Here is a 23,198-nt window from a genome sequence, read left to right as displayed (position 1 = left end):
GTTACTTCCTGGCTCTGTGATACGAGTTACTACAGTGAAGATGTCAGAATGTAACATTACCACCCACTCCATGATAGAGAGAGGAAGAAAGTAGGATAAAGCTTGATGAACTGCCAAAAACTTGAGAATGGTGATATGGAAAGAAGAACTCCAAGCTGTAGATTACAAGGATAAAATGATATTACTAGTGTCATGAAAATAAGAAAAGAAACCAAAGCAAAGCTCAGCTCTGTAACCAGGAAAGAATAAAACATGTCAGTGATGGAACAAAACAAACATTTAAGTTCTAAGTTTACAAAATTAGTATGATAAGGCACATAGTGAAGAATTACAAAAAAACAACAGCATTTATTCAAATAGAACAATCAAGTACCTATTTCTGGTATGTAATCTAGAAATTATCTAAATCTACCTAATTAGCAAAGTACTTATAAGTATCAAATAGACAACCATCTAAGTGTATCTAGCCCACAAAATATGTAATAATAATAACTGTGCAAAATGATTAAGATTACCTAGAAAACACATTAATAATCCACATCTAACTTACAATTCATCTGAAGTAATCTAGATGACAAAGGACACATAATTACATCAAACACTGAAGAAAATTATGAGAATAAAGCATGGAGATAAAAACAATGAAAAATATCATTCTTATAGATTAGTGAATTACATGTTACTAGTAAAGATATGTGACATACAAGCTATTTAAACATATATAGCTTAAAAGTACTGATAAATATCAGACAAACCATCTAAATCGGCATAGTCCACAAAATAATAAAAAAATGTGCAAACCAATAAAAATTACCTAGAAAACACATTAAGAATCAATATTAATTCACAAATCCTCTAAATTAACCTAAAGAAAAAAGGACACATTTAAGTCCTACACTAACAAAAATTAAGATGATAAAGCACACAGTTAAGATTGATGAAGAAAATTATGAAAAGATAATAAGAATTGTTTGTCTGAAGTTAAGCACAAAGTTTCACAATGGGTTATCTATGCTCTGTCCACCATGAGTATTGAAACCCAGTTTCTGATATTGTAAATCCACAGACATACTGTTGCACCATTTGAGAGCTGGAATAACAAATAAGATGTTACAAGTAGTAATCATGTGTAACTTGCAATCAATTTAAACATACTTAGTTAAAGAACTTAGTAAAATAACCTAACAAGCCCTTGAAATTTGTTAAGTCTACACAGTATTTAATATTAATGAATATGCAAAGAAAAACAACAAAGTAATAATCAATATCTCATTTGCAATGCCTCTAAAGACACTTAGATGACAAATGACACATAAATTTCTAACATAGCAAAGTCTAAACAGAGATGACACAAAATACTTAATTCTTCCATTTTTAGATAAGGACAAAGCCACACAAAAAGTATTGGAGCCAAGCTACAAGTGTATTAACCAAGTGTGAAGCATTCATGTTGAAATACTTATCATGGATTCCCTGATAGAGCTGGAAGCAACAGGATAAAGGACAGGAAGAACAATTCACCACCAAAGTGAATGACATTGCAGTACAGGAATGGGTGGAAGGTGAAAACTCTTTAAGAAGTGTACAGTGTAATAGATTAAAATAAGCTACTGGAGAAAAGAGTCCAAATTATTTTCTCATTAATTGTATTTTTCTCAGAAACAATGCCACATGAAAAATAAGAAGAAATAACTGTTGAACATACAAACGTAGCTTCCTGCAAATTAAGACAAACTTTCTTTACAGATGAAGTCTAACCTGATTCCTGAGAAGCTGTTTAACAGTAACATTTTCGACTGTAACAGGAAATGCATAGTTGACACAATGTTTGCAATTCATGAGATCTCTTATATTTCAGTAGCATGCAAAAAAACATAACTAAACAATGCTGTACCAATAGAGAAGGTGTGAAAGGAGGTAAGACCATATCAGAAGTTAACATTTTTCTTGTGTATTTCTTTCAGAATCTGCCAATTCTTAAAAGTGAGGATTGAGTGAGAATGGCAGAAAGAGCTAAGCTGCTTCAATATAGGTAGCACAATACTGTTGGTGGAAAGTAGTCGCATGATATGTACATGTTCAGAAATGGTGCAAAATTGATAGGGGTATATAGACTGGTGCACTGATTGAGAAAAGTTTTTAACAATGCTCAAAGAGCAAAAGAAATGTGATATAGCTGTGTTTGAGATCATACTGGAATAATTATTATTAAAACAATGCAACACATATAATACAATATGTTAATAATATAATAACACTTATTTATTGCTAAAGTACAGTTTATTAATACAATCACACTGTCTGCTTTAAACTCAATTATCAAATAATACAAATATTACTATGTAACCAAGAGTTTACCAACACAGTTACATAATAAACTCTCTAAAGACACAGAGCATTGTTTACTAACACAATCACATTGTAGTGTTAATGAACAAAATGACATTATGATTTTTTTGGTTTTAAAACACTTAAGTAACACAGACACAAATATCAGACACTAAATATTCCACTTAATAAATCAAGTAACAAAAGTATTTAAAATTTTTACTCTCAGAATATAGTCTTCTAACATAGTCCAATGCAGAACTTCATATTGTTTTACATTAACCTGCTATATTGCTGTCATTTACACAATATTTAATTATTCTTGTTAATTTGTCTTGTGAGGTTCATTAACATATATTTCTTTACATCTAGCAAATGTTTAGTATTATTTAATTGGTCCTGAAGTCTCCACAATGTTCTATTTACAAAGGCCTTCAGTAAATTCTTAAACTAGAAAAACACATTATAGCAAAAAATATCTGATAATAATGGCCTCTGAAGAGAATACATAAAAAAGTTTGTGTGTGTGTTTTCATACAGCAAAGCCACATTGGGCTATCTGATGAGCCCACTGAGGGGAATTGAACCCCTGATTTTAGCGTTGTAAATCTGGAGACATACCGCTGTACTAGCGGGGGGAGAAAAGCTTTAATGAAGAAATGTAGTAAAAATTTATTGTTGTTTTAGTAAAATCCTACACATTGGACTGTGTTTTCTGTCCACTGTAGTGAATTGAACTCATGAATTTAGAGATTTAAATCCATAAAGTTACTGCTGACCCACTGGGTTTGGGGACTGCTAAAAATTTAGAATTCAGTCAGTTTTGCTGAGGTTTGTTTTTGTAATTATAAATATATTTAGAATAACTTATCCATTTTACAAATGCTCTTAAATGTTTACTACATCTATCATACATATATATATCAAGCAGAAATGTTGTTTGTGCATATACACTTCTCACCTACACTTGGCATGCACCTTCAGGGCCTCTACAGAAAGTCTTGATGGATCAGCACATAAACTTAGTTCTCTATGTTATCCCCCCTTGGCCACTATGTATTTTACCTACTATTTTACTGATATCTATTTAACTCTGAAAGTACTCTTAGCACCCTCCTAGGAGTGATATTGGTGGGCTTGCATTTGGATCTAATCGCTGTATGTTACTTTCTAAGGACTACTGTGTCTTCTCCCCGTGTGCTGAGAAGATATATCAGATATTTGAATATCATAAGCATGGGATGGCTTTGGCATGACTGTAACCATTCTGCACATTACTCAAGCCTACTCAGTTAGAGACTGCATGATTATTCCCATTTCTAAATAAGTCATATGTAGAGTTTTTGTTTTTAATCTGTAATTTGTCTCAAAAGGACAGTGTACATCCTGTGCACAATATTGCTGTGGGTCCATACTAAATTTTGCACTTCGCTGCTCCACTAGAAGTAACATGTTAGGCAGCACAAACATAAGCAGTTTTTCTATTATCCCATAGTTAGCCATCATAATCAAATATAAAATGATTAAATATAATGGAAAAAAACTGTTAATTCTTTATATTTTAACATGATCACTGATCAAATGATGCAAATAAATTTCCTACTTTAATAACTTGAAAACATACCTCACCATCTAAAATGTAAAGATACTTATTAAAGTTGTTCATGTATTTCTGAAGATGCTGGAATTGTTCTTTGACAACAGTTAATATCTGTGTCTTGATAATACTTGAGAGCCAAAACATACTGTATTCAGATGATTTTCAACTCGAGGAATTATTCTGACAGAATGAAGCAAAGAATCCAAGATATCCAACAAAACTGTTTCAAAATTATGGTAAGTTGGTTCAAGTTTGATCTGCTGTCCAACTGCAACCAATTTTATAATAAACATGTGATTTTCCTGAAACAAAAAAGACATGTATACAAATTTTACTCTAAAGAGAAATAGATATTTTTGTGCAACATACTGGATGGTTGCATCTTACCTACTCTACAAAGCCTAAAAACACATTTGTAAAAGTTTAGAAAATATTTTAATGTTTTCTAACTAATCTGTAACATTTTTTTCTTTTTTGTGACAAGCAAGTAAACAACTGCATGAAGGTTGTATAGGTATGCAAACATGTATTTTAAAATGCAGTCCTCTGTTATACAGAACTTATCAACTAAAACTAACTGCTCACCATACTTAACTCTCAATTTGTATAAAATATATTTTTGTACAGCCAAGGATTTGAACTGTACAAGTAAATGGCTGGGTTCATTTTCTACTTATGTATGTGTGGTGATGAAAAGCATTATTTTACAGTTAATAGGTTTTAATTTTTATCTTATGTGGAGTAATAATCAAAGTTTAAATTTTATCTTATCTGAAGTAATAATCAAAGTCTTAATAAAAAAGGTAAACAAAGTTCTGATACTGTAATGAACATCACATATGAACACAAACAGTACAAAATGATTTACAGTAATTTAAGGTGTATGTCTAAAACTCATGAACATTACACTCAGATTAGTTGACTAACTTTTATCCACAAAGAAGAAAGAAAAGTATATTTAGCCCATATTTGGAAGTAAATTTTCTACAATGCTAAATAAACAACAAAACCAATGTTTAAAGTAATTTTTAAGAAATTTTCCATTGGTTTTTTGTAAACAATGAAAATATCTTTTCTGTGGTAAACTTTAGAAAATAACATGGGGATGTATTAAAGGTACAAGTTCTTTTACAAGGCAATCAAGCTTGGTCATTGAAATTACATAATATACATAGAATTATGCTATTTTAGGTAAAGTAATAAAAAAAAAAAAGAAATGAATCCTACTAATTATAAGCTAATCAAGCTTACAAAAGTTAAATGTGAATTAAAACACACAAGAGAAACAATCATGTATACACAAAAATGTTTTGGGAGAGTAACCAAAACTGTTTTTCCTTCTTCTCTGAAAGCTGTTAGTTTGTATCACTGTAGTTTAACTTTTTTTTAATGTTGAAGAATATATACTCAGCAGTGTGTTGTGGTTCTTGCACTTGTATACTTCTTTGTAAACCTTTTTTTGAAAATGCAGAAAAAATGTTTTAGGACTGTTTCTCTTTGTGTGTAAATTAAAGTTTTTCTACTTTTATTCTTAATGCAAATCTTATGTGAGTTGTATGATAGTGTCAGTTAACATTAACTTTGATATTCAAAGATGACTACAACGATAACTTGAATCTTATAATTCAGATGTTTTACCTCCAAAACATTGTAAATGGGTTGGTAAATGTTGTGTAGCAACTTTCCACTGGCTAAGGCTAACCACTTCAAAAAGAATTTCAAAAGATTAAAAAAAAATAGAAAGACACAAGAGGCTTATGCCTATCACTATTATAAATAAAGAGATGTGTAAACTGTGGGAGATGGCAGCAAGGGCTTAAGCTTTTATAAGAAAGGGTACATCAACTAACAATGATTTTCAGAAAGTTAGGAAGAGTATTATACAGTGGAGGTAACTGTAACGAGCCTGTTCTATTGAACAAAATATTTTATTCATTGAATTGTATATACAAGGAACTACTAAAGAGAAAGTCAACAAAAGAAACAGAAAAGGATGTGGATGATAACCTAAGAAGATTGTAGTTATGGGTGATTCCTTGACAAAGTATGTGAATAGGATTGTCTGTGGGGTAAATACAGAGAAAATAATTAAACAAATGTATTCCTTTAGAAATAAAAGGGTAGCTCCAAATACAAAATCAGGTTGGTTCACAAAGGGTATAAGAGATAAAATTAAAGAAAAGCATTGTATATTCAAGAAATATTACAAAGTCTTCAGATAAGGTAAAACCCTTTAGAACTGATAGAGATCGGCCTATATTTAATGATTATGAGAAGGCTGGGTTATTAAATTTGTTTTTCTTCAGTTTTAATTAATGAATATTTAAAAGGTATTCCTAATCTTGAACAGGTTGAAAAAGATGAATTCATTAATTCTGAGATTGTTTAGAAAACATTGAGCAGTTTAAAGAACGATAATGCTACTGGGCTAGATATTTACCAAGAAATTTGAAGGAGGTTAAGGATTAGATATATAAGCTGCTTGCTACTATTTTTGTTAGTTCTTGAATAGTGGGCAGGTGCCAAAGGATTGTAAGTTAGCTAATATTTCACTCCTCTTTTCATGAGAGATAATAATTCTCCCAGTGATTATAAGTGTATTAATCTTACATCAGTTGTGAAAAAATTTAAGAAAGTCTGATAATAGAGGCTTTACAAAGTCATTTCAAAGGGTTACTGATTATGTAGATGAGGATAACAGTGTAGATTTGGTATATTGACCTTCAGAAAGCATTTGACAAGGTGCTAAATAAAACATTTAAAAGGAATTATCTCTGTAGGTATTAGAAAAAAATTACCTAACTGGATAGAAGAGCAGCTGAATGGAAGATTGTCACTGTAAATACAATTCAGTCACACTATTAATATCACAAGTGAGAGACAGGTTTAGAACCTTTGCTCATTTTTTGATTTACATCAATAACATAATAAAGGAATGATTAGTTCTAATAATAAAATAATTGTACAGGTGAGAAAATAACAAATGCAAAATAGATTATAAAGTAATGTTGAAAGAGTCAACAATTTAAAATAACTTTATTGATAAAACATGAATACCATGTTTTGGGCAACAGCACTTCATCAGCTCTGGAGTATTTGTGTACAAATTATTGTTATGAAATAATTTCATGTGGCTTTGCATATGTGAAGATTCTCTTTAATGAGCTATGAAAGTTGGTTTACTCCTAACAGGTTCAGTTTCTGTTTTTCATTTATCTTATCAACACTATTTACTCTTCCACTTCACTTATTTGCTGAATGAAATTTTCACATTTTTCCATCTCAAGCAAGATCCGTTAATCATAGTTTGAGATGCAGTGATGTAGTTGGTTGATTGTTCAGCTTAAATTGTTGATCATAAATGAGGAGTGTTTTGTATTTTCTTTGCATCCATTCATCATTCAATGAGTCTTTTATTCTGAAGTGTCCACTGCTCAGTTTCTCACTTCAGTCTTAGTTTAGATGATTGTAAATTCCAGAGTTATTCAACTTTATATGCTCCAGGTCCAGTATTTAACACATTCAGTTCAATGAGATGTCAATAAAACATTTAATCTATAGTTACACATTTTTTTAAACATTTTTTGTATTACTGGTAACTTTCTTTTACAGATAATCAATTCTTTTGGTAAAAATTAATTATGTATTTATAACAGACAAAATGTAGTAAAGTTTATGCATTTACAAATAGGAAATAGGGCAACCCATGTTATTCTAAAGATAAATTAAACATCTTTCTTTAAAATGTCAGGCAAATATTGGCATAACTACCTTAGATCTGCATAAAAATTCAGTGTATTTTTCCATAAACACCTTGCAGAGAGATTGGAGTTGCAGAGTCATTAGCATTGCTGCATTGTCAAAGAAAGACTGTAGATGAAGCTGAATAGTGGGAGACGGAACATGCTTCTGCTTGATACCATGATGAATTATGTTTTGTACAGCTGTAAACCACCTGAAAGAAGAAAACCTACTTATTAATACGTTGTAAACATCACAATCTGAGTTGATGCTTTTCAGTTTACCTATTGTTATTATACTAACAAGCAAAAAAGGATTTACAAATCTGTATTTTATAAACAGAATTTTAAGAAATGTTCTGATCTTCCCACATTTTCTATAACTGAGGATATAAAAACTTGCTTTCTTAAAGAACTCATTATCTTATATTCTACATAATATTATATTTCTCAGTTTTCCTGTTGTTATTATAATAACAAGGAAAAAAGGATTTACAAATCTATATTTTATAAACAGAATTTTAAGAAATGTCCTAGTCTTCCCACATTTTCTGAAACTGAGGATATAAAAACTTGCTTTCTTAAAGAACTCATTATCTTATATTTTACATGTGAATGATTAAGTATACAAATACTACATATCTTTCTTTCCCATAGTATTTATTATTTACAACAATCTTTAATTTTTTTAAATTCTGATTAAACCTGGTAGCTGTCACATGAAACATCAAACCTGAGGTGTTACTTCTTTGTGACTCAATATTTCAAGAAGACAACGTACTATTTGTGGGATAGTTTAATTGCATTCTACTTGACCTTGTGTTTGTGAGGATACTTTGAAGTTGTCACAAGAAACAAAGACATTTCTATGTCCTGGTACCCTTTTCTGCATTTTCTTGTGATAAGCAAATTTTATGGTTATGATGAAGCCTTCAATTGAATCTGCAGGAGAGTAGTCTGTCTTTTAAGAAAGCCAAAACTTGGTTCTTGAAGTCTTATCAATGTTTATACTTACTGAAAATGTGTACTACAGTTTAACTTTCTCATTTAGAATATCCTTTAGTTTCCCTTGATACAATAAATAGTGTTGAATTTGTTGTCTTTTTTTATTCCATTTGTTACAAATCACAGCAATTTTCTTCTCTAAATTAGATTCCTGAATCTCTCATTTTGTGGAGATCAAGAGATGCATAATGATACAGAAAGTTCACTGTTACATTACCGATTCGTTGTTGCTTGATTAAGTGTTTTATGGCACAAAGCAGCTAGGCTATCTGCACCAAACATCTGGTAAAAAGTTAAAAGTAAATTTAGTAAAATTCATAAAAGGAAATTAAGGTAAAACAAAACAAAGTTAAAAAAAAACAACATAAATAGCATAAAACCAATGTTTACATCTAGTCTACAAAGTCAAGAAAAAATTACAGAAATTTAAGTTGTAAAGGACTTTCTGTAGTGTAACTGTAAAATGATAACTCACCAGGAAGACTAACAGGTAAGTACAAAAACCACCATCAGTCACCTGATATAATAATACCTTGCCAGGATGACTAATGGGTAGTTCGAACAGCAGCGTTAGTCACCTGAAGTTGGCCTTTCCAGTCCTTGCATCGAGTTATTTCATGTTAGGCCAGTTTCTAATTTTAAATTGAACTAGATGATTTTAAAAGGGAACCACATTAAAAGGTGTAATGTAGAAATTAAAAGATTAATGACCTTTAGAAAACTAAAAACATTACCAAGGTGGACAGTGTCACCATCACTGTCTAACATTATGGACAAACCTTGGGACAGAACATGTTTAAAATGGTGCCGTTGTTGACAGTCATAACAATGACAAGAAAGTAAAATGTGGCTTATTGTAATTTGAGTGTTACACAAACTACACACTGGTGCATCAGTTCCAGATAAAAGCAAATGATGAGTTAAAAAACTGTGACCAATGCGTAGTCTAGTTAAAACAACTTACTCTCTCAATCCTGACGGAAACAAGACGACTAAAGTCCAATATAATGTTTTATTTGGAAAAGCTTGTTTTCATGTTGCTAACTCCAAGTCAACTGCCAGCTGGCACAGAGATGAGTCTTGAATACAGGACCATAGTCTATGTATGGGACAGGTACAGTGGTGATAGAGCCAGAGCAGATAGACTTAGCTGCAGTGTCAGCAAGCTCATTCCCATGAATACCAAAGTGGCCTGGTATCCAGAAAAACTGGATAGAAGTAGATGTTAAAGAGAAATGGGCCAGTGGTTTTGAATATCAGCAAGAACAGGGTGTAAATTAACTTGAAGCAATTCCAGGGCCAGTAGAGAACTATGCGAGTCAGTACAAATAGTGCAGTTTGACTACTGCTTAACTTCTATGTGATCCAGGGCAAGGGAAATAGCATACAGTTCAGCAGTAAACACAGAGGCTGTAGTGGGGATTCTGTGGGCAACCACCGAACCACAACAATCCATGGCAGAGCCAACACAGTCACCTGATTTTGAACCATCTATATAAATAGGAATGCAAGGATGGTTCAAAAGATGTTCAGCAAATTGCAGATAATATTTCCAATCAGGAGTGTCAACTTTTCTCAGATGATTTAAAGATAAGTCACAATTAAGAAATGTAAGAAGCCATGGTAGGATCGGCTAACCAGTGGATACAGCAATGTTTATTGAGAACAGACCCAATTCATCTAACTGTACCTGATATGAATGCCAAAAGGAGCAATGGCAAACCATCTGGTCTGAAAAAGCATGGCCCAACAAGGAAGGAAAACAAAACCCCAGATGAGATGCTTTGGTAAGTAACAAAGTATGAAAGCATATTGTAAAGACAGTTGCAAACAATGGAGGTGCAAAAAAGGTTCATGAGACTCTGTGTATAAGCTCTGAACTGGGAGGTGCTGAAAGCCCCAGTGCAGAGCCAAAGACCTCAATGATGAATAGGATCTAGCATCTTTAAGGCCAAAGGTCAGCCAGAGTTACAGTTCAATAATCCACAGTCAAGTTGCGACTAATAAGAGCACTACATATCTTTAGCATAGAACGTCGATCTGCTGCCCAAGTGGTGGAAGAGAGGACACAGAGGATGTTCCGTGCTCTTATACATTTGACCCATGTGTGGTGTAAAGGTCAGCATACAGGCAAAGATAAGTTCCAAGAACCTTGTCTCAGGGACCACAGACAGCACAACTTCAGTGATATGGAGTTCAGGATCAGGTTTAATACACTTCTGACAATTTTGTTTAAGATCCAGTACTTACACTGTTGACAAGTTTGATCAGATTCAGTACTTACACTGATGACAAGTTTGATCAGATTCAGTACTTAAACTGATGACACGTTTGATAAGATCCAGTACTTATACTGAAAACAAGTTGGATCAGATTCAGTACTTACACTGATGACAAGTTTGATCAGATCCAGTACTTATACTGAAAACAAGTTGGATCAGATTCGGTACTTACACTGATGACAAGTTTGATCAGATTCAGTACTTACACTGATGACTAGTTTGATCATATTCAGTACTTACACTGATGACAAGATTGATCATATTCAGTACTTACACTGATGACAAGTTTGATCAGATTCAGTACTTACACTGATGACAAATCAGTATCATGATGATCATATTCAGTACTTACACTGATGACAAGTTTGATCAGATTCAGTACTTACACTGATGACAAATTTGATCAGATTCAGTACTTACACTGATGACAAGTTTGATCATATTCAGTACTTACACTGATGACAAGATTGATCATATTCAGTACTTACACTGATGACAAGTTTGATCAGATTCAGTACTTACACTGATGACAAGTTGGATCAGATTCAGTACTTACACTGATGACAAGTTGGATCAGATCCAGTACTTACACTGATGACAATTTTGATCAGATCCAGTACTTACACTGCTGATCTCGGTAACACAGTGATCTAACGAAATAGAAATAACTTTGTTTATATCATTATGTAGAATGATATGGCTTTACCATCTTTACCAAATAATCCAAAACACACATCTGACAATATAAAATATCACAAGTATTTTGTTCAAATGTTGCTTATTTCATTACCAACAGGTAATTTTAACATGGTAACAAAACTAACATGCCAGCCAGCCATGGTAACAAAACTAATGTTTTAATGAATGTTTATTGTTATCCAAATCAGATATGTGATAATTGAACTTATGATCTGAAACTGATCACCTTAGCTCACACTGTATCCACTAGATTTGCATAAGCTTCTCTCACTTGCCTCTTTTAAAGTCAATCACAGCATTTAAAGTATTTCAAATTGTTGGTGAACAATGTCCAGACCTCAGTAAAGAAATATCGATGTTTTACCACTTAAAAACCATCAGATGAATGAAAACTGGCCGATCAGAGCAGGTTAATACAAGTTGGTGACATGTACCATTAGCATGAATGTTGGACTATATCCAAACCTATATTACACATCTGGACAGCTTCATTCAAAACACAAACAGATGACCAGGATCTGCCAATTTAGATCACCCACAACTAAAACTATTACCAGAGAACCAGTCTTAACAATGTCATCCGTTTACCAGACACAGCGGAAACTGGATAATGTGTCAATGTACAGACGGTTAGAGCCAGACTTTATGTGGTAAACTGAATGATGTATCAGTTATGAATGGTTACACACTCAGTGAGGTGTATTCTCATCACAAAAATGACACAAGATATCTTTACAGATAAGTTAACCATGTAGAGATAGTTTGTGGGCTAATTTTGAAATAGTTATTACATCAACCATAATTTAACAGGAGATGACGTACATACTATGTACAGCTGTCAATGTACCCCTACTTAATTACCAGGGGTCTTTAGAGTACATCATAGGTTATAATGGCTATAAACTTTATAATGTTTACGTACATTTGTACAAACAAATAATGGCGAAAACTTTATAATGTTTATGTACAGTTATAAAAGAAATAATGGCTATAAACTTTATAATGTTTATGTACAGTTATATGAACCAATAATTTTTAAAAATACATTTTGATATATATCTCTGCTGTGTTAGTACTTATTTTGTTTTTAATGTAATTACTAATGGTTTTTGTCTGATAATTTAATAGATATAATAAACTGTTATCAGTCCCATATCTCTGTGTTGTTTTATAAATGTATCTATTGTTGAAGGAGTTATTCATAAAAAGCTTTTAGTTGAATTTTATTCAGTTTGTTTAAAGTTAGGCACAAAACTAAACAATGAGATATGTTTGCTCTTCCTACCATGGGTATCCAAACCGGTTTCTAGCAATGTAAGTCCGAACACATAGTGCTGTGAATTTTATTCAGTGATTTGGAAAGTTACAATATGTCATCATTCTAATAACATTCAATTATTAATACTTTAAACAGCAGGCATAATTCATGTTGTGGTTCCACAAGGTAAACAATCTTTAAAAACCTGAGAAATAAAAAATAAACACATATGTACACAGAAAGTGAAGCCATTTTTATATCAATAAAAACCAAAACTAAAACTACTGTAAGAAAAGTACTAGAGAATAGTGAGTGTTTAATTTCAAAAAGTGAAAATTTACTTATCTATAAATTCAAATATTGAATTACACCATTAAAAGGACAGAAAATGAACCAGATTCATATGAAACAGTTGTCATAAACAAACACTGTCTTTTCACTTTACCAATACTGAAGTAAAAATGGATAACACTTAACAATATAATTATGAATAACTTAACAATCATTAAATATTAAGTCATGAAATAATCCAAATAATAACACCAACACTAAGCAGTCTTGTTCATCCAGAAATAAGCCCTTCTTCAATAAAAATATTATCAACAATTTTAACACTATATACAAACACTGTTCTTAGTACATATCCTAAGTCTTCTTATATAGTCTACACCAACATTTGTTGTCCTCTCTTCTCTCATAGGGTCTCATGTAGAGGTTTACAGAAAAAGTCAAACAAAGAATTTCCAGTTAACTTAATAACTGACTGATTTATATTATTAGCTCACTGTACACAAGGACGACATTAACCAGTTTCACGTGTTAAAGTTACTCACATTTTACATGCAGACGTAAACTATTTACTTTAGTTTTTTGTGCTGTCGGGTTATTGATGGATCAATTTTAAGTTTATGGACTTATAACACTAAAATCCAGGGTTCTATTCCCTATGTTGATCAATATTTGAGGCTTCAGCTGCTTATGAAGTAGTTTTAATGTCATAAATCACAATCGATTCAAACCAGACCTACACCTCTTCACAGATGCTTATCTTTCTGGTTGCGGTACATCTCTGAATAGCTATCTCACCTCAGACATCTGGACCAGCATAAGCAATTCCTCCACATCAGTGTGCTCGACCTTTATTCTATCAAACGGAGATGTTTGCATTTCTTACCAATGCTAGTAGATGGTTTGATTATTATCCATTCTGACAGTTTCATGGTAATTTTATATATCAATAATAGAGTAAGTACCAGATCTTTAACTCTTTATTTTTAAACACTCGACCTCATAAACATCTATCCAGTGAATTTGCTTTATAGATTATAATGTATTAAGAGCGATGTACCTCATAGTAAACCATTTGTACCCTCTTCCACCTATTAAATAGCCACTTCACTCACAAGTTTCCTGATGTGTATGCTTTGTTTTGGATACTTACAACTTCTTTTCTCATCAGTAATGAAGATTCACGAGTACAGATGGAGCTAGCAAACATGGAATTGACATCACTCTCCTATTGGTAGAGAGAGGGCCTTTACTGCACAGTAACATCATTATCCAATAATATAATTCATGAGAACTTACGAAAGTTTAGGTGGGAGTTGCCTGAAAGCTAGTGTCATGCAAATACTTAAGGAAGATGCTAACAGAAGATGGAATCTTTCTCTGAAATGCTAAGTATCTAATTGAAACAAATATTTATGAAAGAAAATGTTAACTTTCCAAAATCAGATCTGTGGTGACTAACCAGCAGGAGTTAATGATGATGTGTTAAAATCTTCCTTTTTTGTTCTTTTATGTTTTGCATGTTGTTTGTTTGTGTTTCCTTTATTATATAGTTGTTAATTAACTAAAGTTTCAAAATTCACTCCAGATGAAAATGAATCTTGAATTTCATATGAATTTTAATACCCTTTTCACTGAGGAGAATTTTCAAAACATTTCTCAACGAAGCTGAATTTTCTTCCTTTTATTTTAGGTTGATCCACTTCTGATCTATCTTATAGTGAAGTTATTTCTATTTTGAAAGTAATGTCTATGATGGAAGTCCCTATACCTTTGACTCAAACTTACTTTCATACATGTTACTGAGTATGATTGAATTAATGGAAGATTTCTGTAGGTTCACTGAAATTCTCTATCAATCCCAATCTATTCAACAAGATTCTTTGTATCAGTTGAATACTCAACGCCTGTATACATTTACCATTTATCTAAGAAAGAAAAGCCTCTCTTTTTTGGGTCTTTGTACCACATCCTTCAGCTCAGATGGTAAATTAATTTATTCAGGATTATACCAAGTTATCCACATACCTGCCTATTTCCACACATTAAAATTATATAGATATGATGAAAAATCATACCTACAGTTACAGAACAACTTATTAGACATTGATTTTCTAAGACAATTATCATAAACTCTTGCATTTCAAAGTTTCCAACATCAGTTTAGGGTTTAATAAACAATACCATAATAAACAGAAAAAAAATTTAAACAAAAAATTACTGGTGATGAAAAATGAATTAAGAAGTGTCATGAGATAAAAGTAAAGATACAGAATGGAACATAGCTGTAAATGATGTACACATAATGAGAGGATGGCTGAATACTGTCCTCAAGAGGAAACAAAGTTGACAAAGCCTTATGTAGAAGATGGAAATAAATAAACAAGCTAAATTTCTCATTGAAAACGGGAGATGAAAGAGATTAAAACCATAGGAAATGAAGTTGTAGGCTACATAATGAAAATCACTAATATATGAAAATAGGCTGTCACGTCATCAACATGTAACTACTTTACCAAGCCACTGTTGAGATTTGACCTATGTGAGGTAGTTCTTCCATCACAATAGAGACAGAAATAGTAATACCAGCTTGTAAGTTCATAAGCTTTAAAATATAAGTCAAAAACCAAAGTAAATCTCTATCATTTAAAATGCATCTTTCGAATGCAGAACTATATAGGGAGCTAACAATTCGGGAGGTGGTGTCTACTCTAACTGTTAGAAAGCAAATGTATCATCCCACTTTTGCTACTCTCTTGCTTTACATGCGACTTTTGGACTAGCTGCACATGTACTTTCCATTCCTATATCCTTTGTTCCATATCAGAGAAAATTATAACTGGCTGAGTATTCTATAATCTACAAAATCCTACTGATTATTTTGTGAAAGAATTGGTTTTGACCAACCAAGTAATAATAGTTGACTAAAGAACCCTCATCATACTTTCTCCAGCTGGTTTATTCCTGGGAGATCTGGTACGGAAAAGAGATGGACCAGTCTAGATGTATTGGTAAATAAGATAAACCAGACAGCATATCTACAGTTAAGAATGTCATACTCATTTTTACATACAATTTAGTGACCTAGACTTTCAAGATGGAAGAATAATATACCTGGTTAGTGTGTTTTCTCACTAGCTTATTCCTCTTACAAAAATAACATTCCAACCAAATTCTTTAGACACTTTCCGAGGACTGCTTGTCTGGGTTCCTGAACCAAATCAATGAGAGATCCCCACTGACATTCCTGTTGTTACGTTAGTTTCAGTAACATATCGAATCAATGTTAATATTTTCTTACAGTGAAAACATAATTCTGACAGATACTATACTCTCCTCACACTTCTGGTGCTTCTTTTCTGACTAATACAGAACTGAAGAATGTGAACTACAGTAAATAGGAAGTTAGCTGTGATAGTGGTGTGTGTTTTAGTGATGAGTTGTTCTTGGACATTTACATGCTACAACGCAGCTGAATCACATTGAAACGTAAAGTAGGTGGGAGTTTCAAGACTAGAAGACAGTATAAACATTTTCACTCTTTGAAGGTTGCAATGAACAATACAAATTCTTATTGAAAATAGTATGAAAACTGATATTTTAGGGTATGTACAGTGATGTGATATAACTTCCTATGTATACATACACATAAACCATCAGTTATAAGTATAACTAGAAAAATAAAACTGAATATAACACATGGCAACTGATAATGTACTTAATATTTAAAATTAATTTATAAATAAAATCAGGTATAATAACTTTATATCAAACACAAAATATCTAAATAAAAATGTTGTTGAATAACTTGTTGAAAAAATATGTCGAGGAATAAATATTTTTGCAAGTGTAACATTATACAACATGAAATTATATTGTGTGTGTGTTATTATAACATTATATAACATTAAATTATATTGTGTGTTTGTATTATTTTGTAATAAAGCCATATCGAGCTATCTAACATGTTCACTGAGGACAATGAAAACCCTGATTTTATTGTTGTAATTCTGTAGTAAAGTGCTGTACCACCCTGAGTTTCCAAGAATTTCCAAGTATGCCAGTGTTTTTAAATATTTTAATCTAACCTAGGCTGTGCTAACGTATCTACTTAAATAGATGTTACAAACTTGGGACTTCCTAATAGAGCCACAAGTCTTTTCATGTGTTATTACTGATATAGTCACCAATATGGTTGCCTTCAAACTTTACTCATCTTGGCTCATTTATTGTAGACGATATTTAAGTCACGGTGTGGGCATGCTTTCTCGGTAAACACAGATGAATTCCTTTTAGATGGACCAAAATTATCAAGGGTTTTTAGAGATGTCACAGAAAATTAAAGTATATCTAAGAGTAAAATGTAGTACTACTTAGTTACACAGTTTATCACATCACTCTAAATAACAAAACATCACTGGAAAACACAAGATTCAGCAAAATATACTTTGAACTTTAAATGTGAACAATTAAGGTGGACTTAAATCGAGAGGCGAAAATGTAAAAACGTGTACAAATTACACGGTTAGCAATTAAGTAATAAAGATATTTCACGAGGAAAACATCAGTACTTATTAAAAACTAGATTTATTTTAATATGTTAAATATCATGAGATCAGATTATATAAACTATGAAGTTTAAAACATATTATATTCAATTTTACAGACTTATCACTGAGAAAGAGAATATGTTTTGGAATAAATTATCATTCACAAGTGTCAATCATGTCTTAGTTGTGTACAGTTTCAAAAAGTAATGTTTTCATTCTTTATCGTACAATAAATTACTTGATTAAATATCTCTATAAATGATTCCTTTTTAGTGAATATTTGTTAGCGCTGGTAAAAAGTTTATCATATCATATTTTACTTCATCTTTCATTATATTTTAATTTTTTATATAATTTTCTTTTATTCTTACCTATCAATTTAACTTGTAATGAGACGTATCTAATATTTATACAATAAACAATATTTAACAGTTTTACAGACATTTCAGTTTGAATAGTTTGATCTAAGACAGCTTTGTTTTTGGTTTTTTTTTAAAGAATTTCCAACCCAGAAATGAGACATCAAGACTGACATTCTAATGACCATTTGGCCGGGTTTTTGAATAAATTTGGTATTAACTGAAATGTCATATTTTGTTACTAGTTTTTGCCAAATGTTGGTTATTTTTCTGCTAATATCGGGAATATATGATATGCAACAGTATATGGTTTCATGATTTTTTGATTTGTGAGGTATATTTACTTTTGTTGGTTGATTTTGCTTTATGTTTAGGTGTGTGTGTGTGTATAATATTTAACTATGGTTTGTGGAGGAAACTTGTTGATGTTGACTAAGTACTGTTTTATTTTGTCTGATTCATAATTAATTTTATCTGGTGAGCATATTTGGTTTCTTAGTGTGTTGAGTTTTTGTTTTGTTTCATGTGCCGAGTCCCAAGGAATGTGTAGTCCAGTATGGGTGATTTTTCAGTGGATTTCTGTTTTAAATTGCATGTTAGTTCTTGTAATTTTGAGGTTAAGAAATGATATTTGATTGCTTTCTTTCTGTTCACATGTGAAGTTAATGTTGGGATATATAGAGTTAAAGTGATTGAAAAAAATTAAGTGTGTGTTGTGTGGATGTGAATCTCAAAATTGTGTCATCTACATATCTGTACCAGTTTAGTGGCAGATGTAATGCTGTGTTCATTGTTTGTGTTTCAACTTGCGTCATAAAAATATTAGCTCGAACTGGTGTTACCGAGTTGCCCATGCTTAGGCGATTTGTTTGTATATAGTTGTGGTTGTTGAACATGAAGTTTGTCTTCATTGTGGTGAATTCTATGAGGGTTGCTGGGAATGTCTATTGATGAGTTAGGGTCTCGAATACAGAGTTCTAAGACTATCATACAGGCTTCAGCAGTTGGGACTTCTGTAAAGAGGGAAATAACATTGAAACTGGCCATTAAGGCTTTATGATTAAGTTGATTAAGATTAGACTTGAAATTAAAAGAGTCTTTGATGAATGAGTTGGTTGATGTTACATATTTGGAGAATGCCCATGCTCTGTATTTACCAAGATTGTAATTAAACAATTCATATGTGGATGTTATTGGTCATAATGGATGATCTGGTTTGAGAGGCTTGGGGATGCCGAATATTTGTGGTGTGCGTGAGTCGGTCTTGCGTAGGCAGGAATAAAGTTTTTTGAAACTGTGTTGGCTTTTTCATTTTTATTAGTATTTTGTTCAGTTGCATTTCATGTGTCTTTGTTGGTTTTAATTTGTTTGTGTCTGATAGGATGTTCTTTATTTTTTGGATGTATTCATTAATGTTCATTATGACTATAACGTTTCCTTTATCTGCTTTTAAAATTTTTATGTTTTTGTCTTGTTTTAGGTTTTTAATGGAATTAATGTCTCTTTTTGTAAGATTGTTTTTAGCTTTCTGTTGTGAAATTATGTTGATGATTTTGTGAGAAAATTATTTGAAAAAATCTTTTAAAATGTTGTTCTTAGGTGTTTCTGGAAAATATAAATTTTTAATTTTTTGGGGAAGTTTGGCTGTTGAAAGTTAATAAAATTGTCAGAGTTGTCTTTCTGTTGAATGTATCACAAGTTTTCTGGCTAGGTCTTCTAAACATGTTTTAATTTCTAATGTTGGACCTTAGAACCAACCTAGAAAATAGTTTTTTGGCAAAAATTAGTCACAAAATATGACATTCCAGTTAATACCAAATTTATTCAAAAACCAAGCACAAATCTAAGTTTTATATTATGTAAAAAACTACAATGGCAAACACCACACCAATATTATTTATTAAATACAATGTGATAACTGTCATGACTTCTATATTGGAGAAACAAGGAGAAAAATGGAAACCACATTCAAAGAACACAAATAGTCACCTCCACACGTTTTCGAACACTGTAATTCAATCTTTGGCTTTCCTTCCATCCAACAGTTCCTCAACTGCAGAAGTAAAACCCTGGAATTTATTGTTCAACAAAACAGAATTATTATGATCAATTTCCTAACTTTTAAATCAAATAGTGTTCTTTCTGCCATCCTGAATGTCAATGTTAACTGATATATCTTTTCCATGTAAATGTTTAAGCTCCTCCTGAAATCTTACTGTCATTCTCCACAGTCTGCACTTTACCTGCCTCTTCTTTAATGAGGATACTCTCCAATTACAAATTCTACACATAAATTGCACATCTTCATTACTAGCTTCCTTCAAAATACCTGCCAGTCCAAAGCTCCCAAATGAAATCCCCTCATTGTGCTCGTTACATCTGGCAAACTTTGAACGCTTGTCTCCTAGTCTTAACCATTGTACTGATACTTGCAGCCTGACAGTTATCAATACTAATTACCATAATCTTTAGCTTACAGCTACTATTGAGCTTAACATTTAAGAATCAATTACATTATTTTTTTTATCACTACTCCTTCTTCACAATAACGTAATGAAGTTTAGCTATATAGAACTTTATAAATTAGTATAACTGACAACATACGTGAGGTTAATAACAAAATATTTTTAGTCTGATTTATAATCTACTTATTTTTATAAGCTGGATCAAAACTAGCGATCTCACTTGAAGTAATAAAGTTAATTCTTAAAACACCAAAAGATATTAAAACTTTTAGAATAGGCTCGTTACAGTTAATCGAGTTCACTAATTTTGCTGTAATAATAAAACACGAAGAGAAAAACAGTTTTAGTAAACTATATTTTAGATTATATTTACTTAATAAAAAAAATATATTTATCCTGTTCTACGATTTATCACAAGCTTATCTTTAACGAAGCCGAAAGTACCGTTACAATGTTAAGCCTATTTAAAAATTAAACCTTGTTGTAAAACTCACACATTTTAAATTTTAAGTTTAAATTGTGACCATCCTTTTTTTATTTACAAATCAGACTATATCTAGTTGTTATTTAACCCAAATGACTTCGAATTTTAATATCAAAATTAAATAACTCACAAAGTTATAAGAGCGACCACTCTCACCCTGCATCTCAAAACTCAGATTTGATGATCAGCGTTAACATAAAAAATATACGTATATATTTGATGGCATTTAAACGACAAAAAGCAACTTGAGCGTTGAGAGAATTTTTTGTTCAATAGGAAATTTAGAATGAACAGATTTAAATAATAACAAATGCAAAGAAATGTACAAAATAACATTTGATACACACGTGTTAGAAAAACTACTGTGAAGAAAGGCTCAAATATAAGAATAAACCATTAATATAATGATAAATATGAAATATTATTACTTCATCAGCTTTTATGTCCTTTCCAACAATATACTTAGCTACTTTAGAAATACTCAACAATACACACCGTCTCTTAGGAACCAAACTATCACTACACAAGTTTCGAAGTCTGTGAAAAAAACAACTGCGGCGTATATTTCAAAATATTAATTTTACTAAAAGTAATTACAAAGGCTCTTTGGAAGATCTGAGTTAACATAATAATGATGTCTATTCTGGAGTGTTTAACTCATGTATTTCTGTTGCTTCTAATATGCTGTTGGAGGGATATCTTAATCCAGGCTCTCTTTAGGTTTTTGATCGTAGCATCAATAATGACTTCTATATGCTACTTAATTAAAGTAATGACGGCTTCCTGTAAATGTAAAACCACGGAAGATATGAAAGACGCTTTAAAGTATATGTCTAAAGAAATCTGTACGGACATCTTGATATATCTTATTATAGTTGTGGTAACTGTCCTATGGCGATCACATTACGTATCCATGATGAATATCGCAATATTCCTGATTATCGTAGTTGTGATGATTCTCCTAATCTGTTTGATTATCTTAGCCATGACAAATGTACTAAAACATTCAAATAATGTCTTTTGGGTGGTTATCCTAAGTTGTTTCGTAAATATCATCCTGATGGTTCTCGGCAGATGTTTGACTAACATTGTCATGATAGCCGTATTAATATGTTTAACTTCACTAATCATATTAATTGTTTTGATGCGTGAGACTAAAATGATAATGATAGATATCGAGAGATACTTAACTGAAAAGGTGATGATCAGTATCTTAGAGAAACTGATTAAAGTAATAATAATGACTACACTCCAATTTATAATCAAAGAAAACATGATGGCTGTCCAATATATCTTACTTCACGTATTAATTAAGGTAATAACTTTTTTTATTTAATACAGTTATGGTGATTAGTGATGTCGATAAAAACCCACGTGTAGAGAACTATATATGCAAAAACGTTTCTTTTGGGTTGAGAAAATATTTTACATGAAAGAGCGAACAACATCACGTTCACAAAGAAAGAGGTAACTTACCGGAAGCTGACCATATGTTTGGAAGGGATTGTGTAACTGAGTGTCGGAATATAGAGGACGGTGTTAGATGTTTGAATATATAATTTTATTTGTATAAATAAATTACCGGTCAGTTACCTCTTTCTTTGTGAACCTGACGTAGTTCGCTCTTTCATGTAAAATATTTTCTCAACCCAAACGATCCATTTTTGCATATATAGTTTTGATGATTGTTACGAGAAAAAAAAATCGTATATAGAAAAGATAAATTGTTTGATAATTATCAAAATTGTTGTAATGTAATAAGTCAAGTAACTAGTATATGGGAGTGACATATGAAGAAAACTTTAGCGTTTAGTAAACATAAAAGATATCACACACGGTAAAGAACAACATGGAAAAGAAATCCAAAGAGCTATTGAAGTAAGTGTAAAATCTTTCAAATAAACAATTTATTCATGTCTTATCTGAATGAGGTTAAACGTTTTATAAACTTAAGAAACACCGAGATAAATTAATTCAGTCAGTATTTATTAGACGATTAGGTGTGACAGCATTATTTTAGCTAATTGTCTAATTACCTGATTGATAGTTGTACAAAAATATTTGTTCATGTTGATTACTGATAAAGAAAAAGAAGTGAGTGAGTACGAGGGCTGTTCAAAAAATACGCGGACTGACGTCA

General features: G+C 31.6%; 1 protein-coding gene across 25 annotated transcripts; it reads right to left on the bottom strand.

Moving 5' to 3' along the window:
* Positions 1-2,240: 2,240 nt before the first annotated feature.
* LOC143242557 (dynein axonemal heavy chain 7-like) lies at positions 2,241-22,563 on the bottom strand. Of its 25 annotated transcripts, none has more exons than XM_076485974.1 (7): positions 21,189-21,276; positions 20,099-20,178; positions 17,388-17,550; positions 12,940-13,117; positions 8,891-8,955; positions 7,700-7,883; positions 2,241-4,230 (listed from the first exon to the last, which is right to left on the bottom strand). In XM_076485974.1, exons 4-7 carry the CDS (start codon positions 12,940-12,942, stop codon positions 4,033-4,035), a joined length of 450 nt encoding a protein of 149 aa, XP_076342089.1. In that variant the 5' UTR covers positions 12,943-13,117; positions 17,388-17,550; positions 20,099-20,178; positions 21,189-21,276; the 3' UTR covers positions 2,241-4,032. The 25 variants fall into 25 exon arrangements, 9 of the variants coding, with proteins under 9 accessions (XP_076342089.1, XP_076342092.1, XP_076342088.1 ...); XM_076485977.1 differs by having other exon boundaries at positions 17,388-17,489; XM_076485973.1 differs by lacking the exon at positions 17,388-17,550.
* Between the last annotated feature and the right edge of the window lie 635 nt (positions 22,564-23,198).

This window comes from Tachypleus tridentatus, unplaced genomic scaffold (genome assembly GCF_004210375.1).
Source record: "Tachypleus tridentatus isolate NWPU-2018 unplaced genomic scaffold, ASM421037v1 Hic_cluster_2, whole genome shotgun sequence".
NCBI lineage: Eukaryota > Metazoa > Arthropoda > Merostomata > Xiphosura > Limulidae > Tachypleus > Tachypleus tridentatus.
The sequence above is the reverse complement of the archived record's forward strand: the minus strand, read 5'-3'. Positions and strand labels throughout refer to the sequence as shown.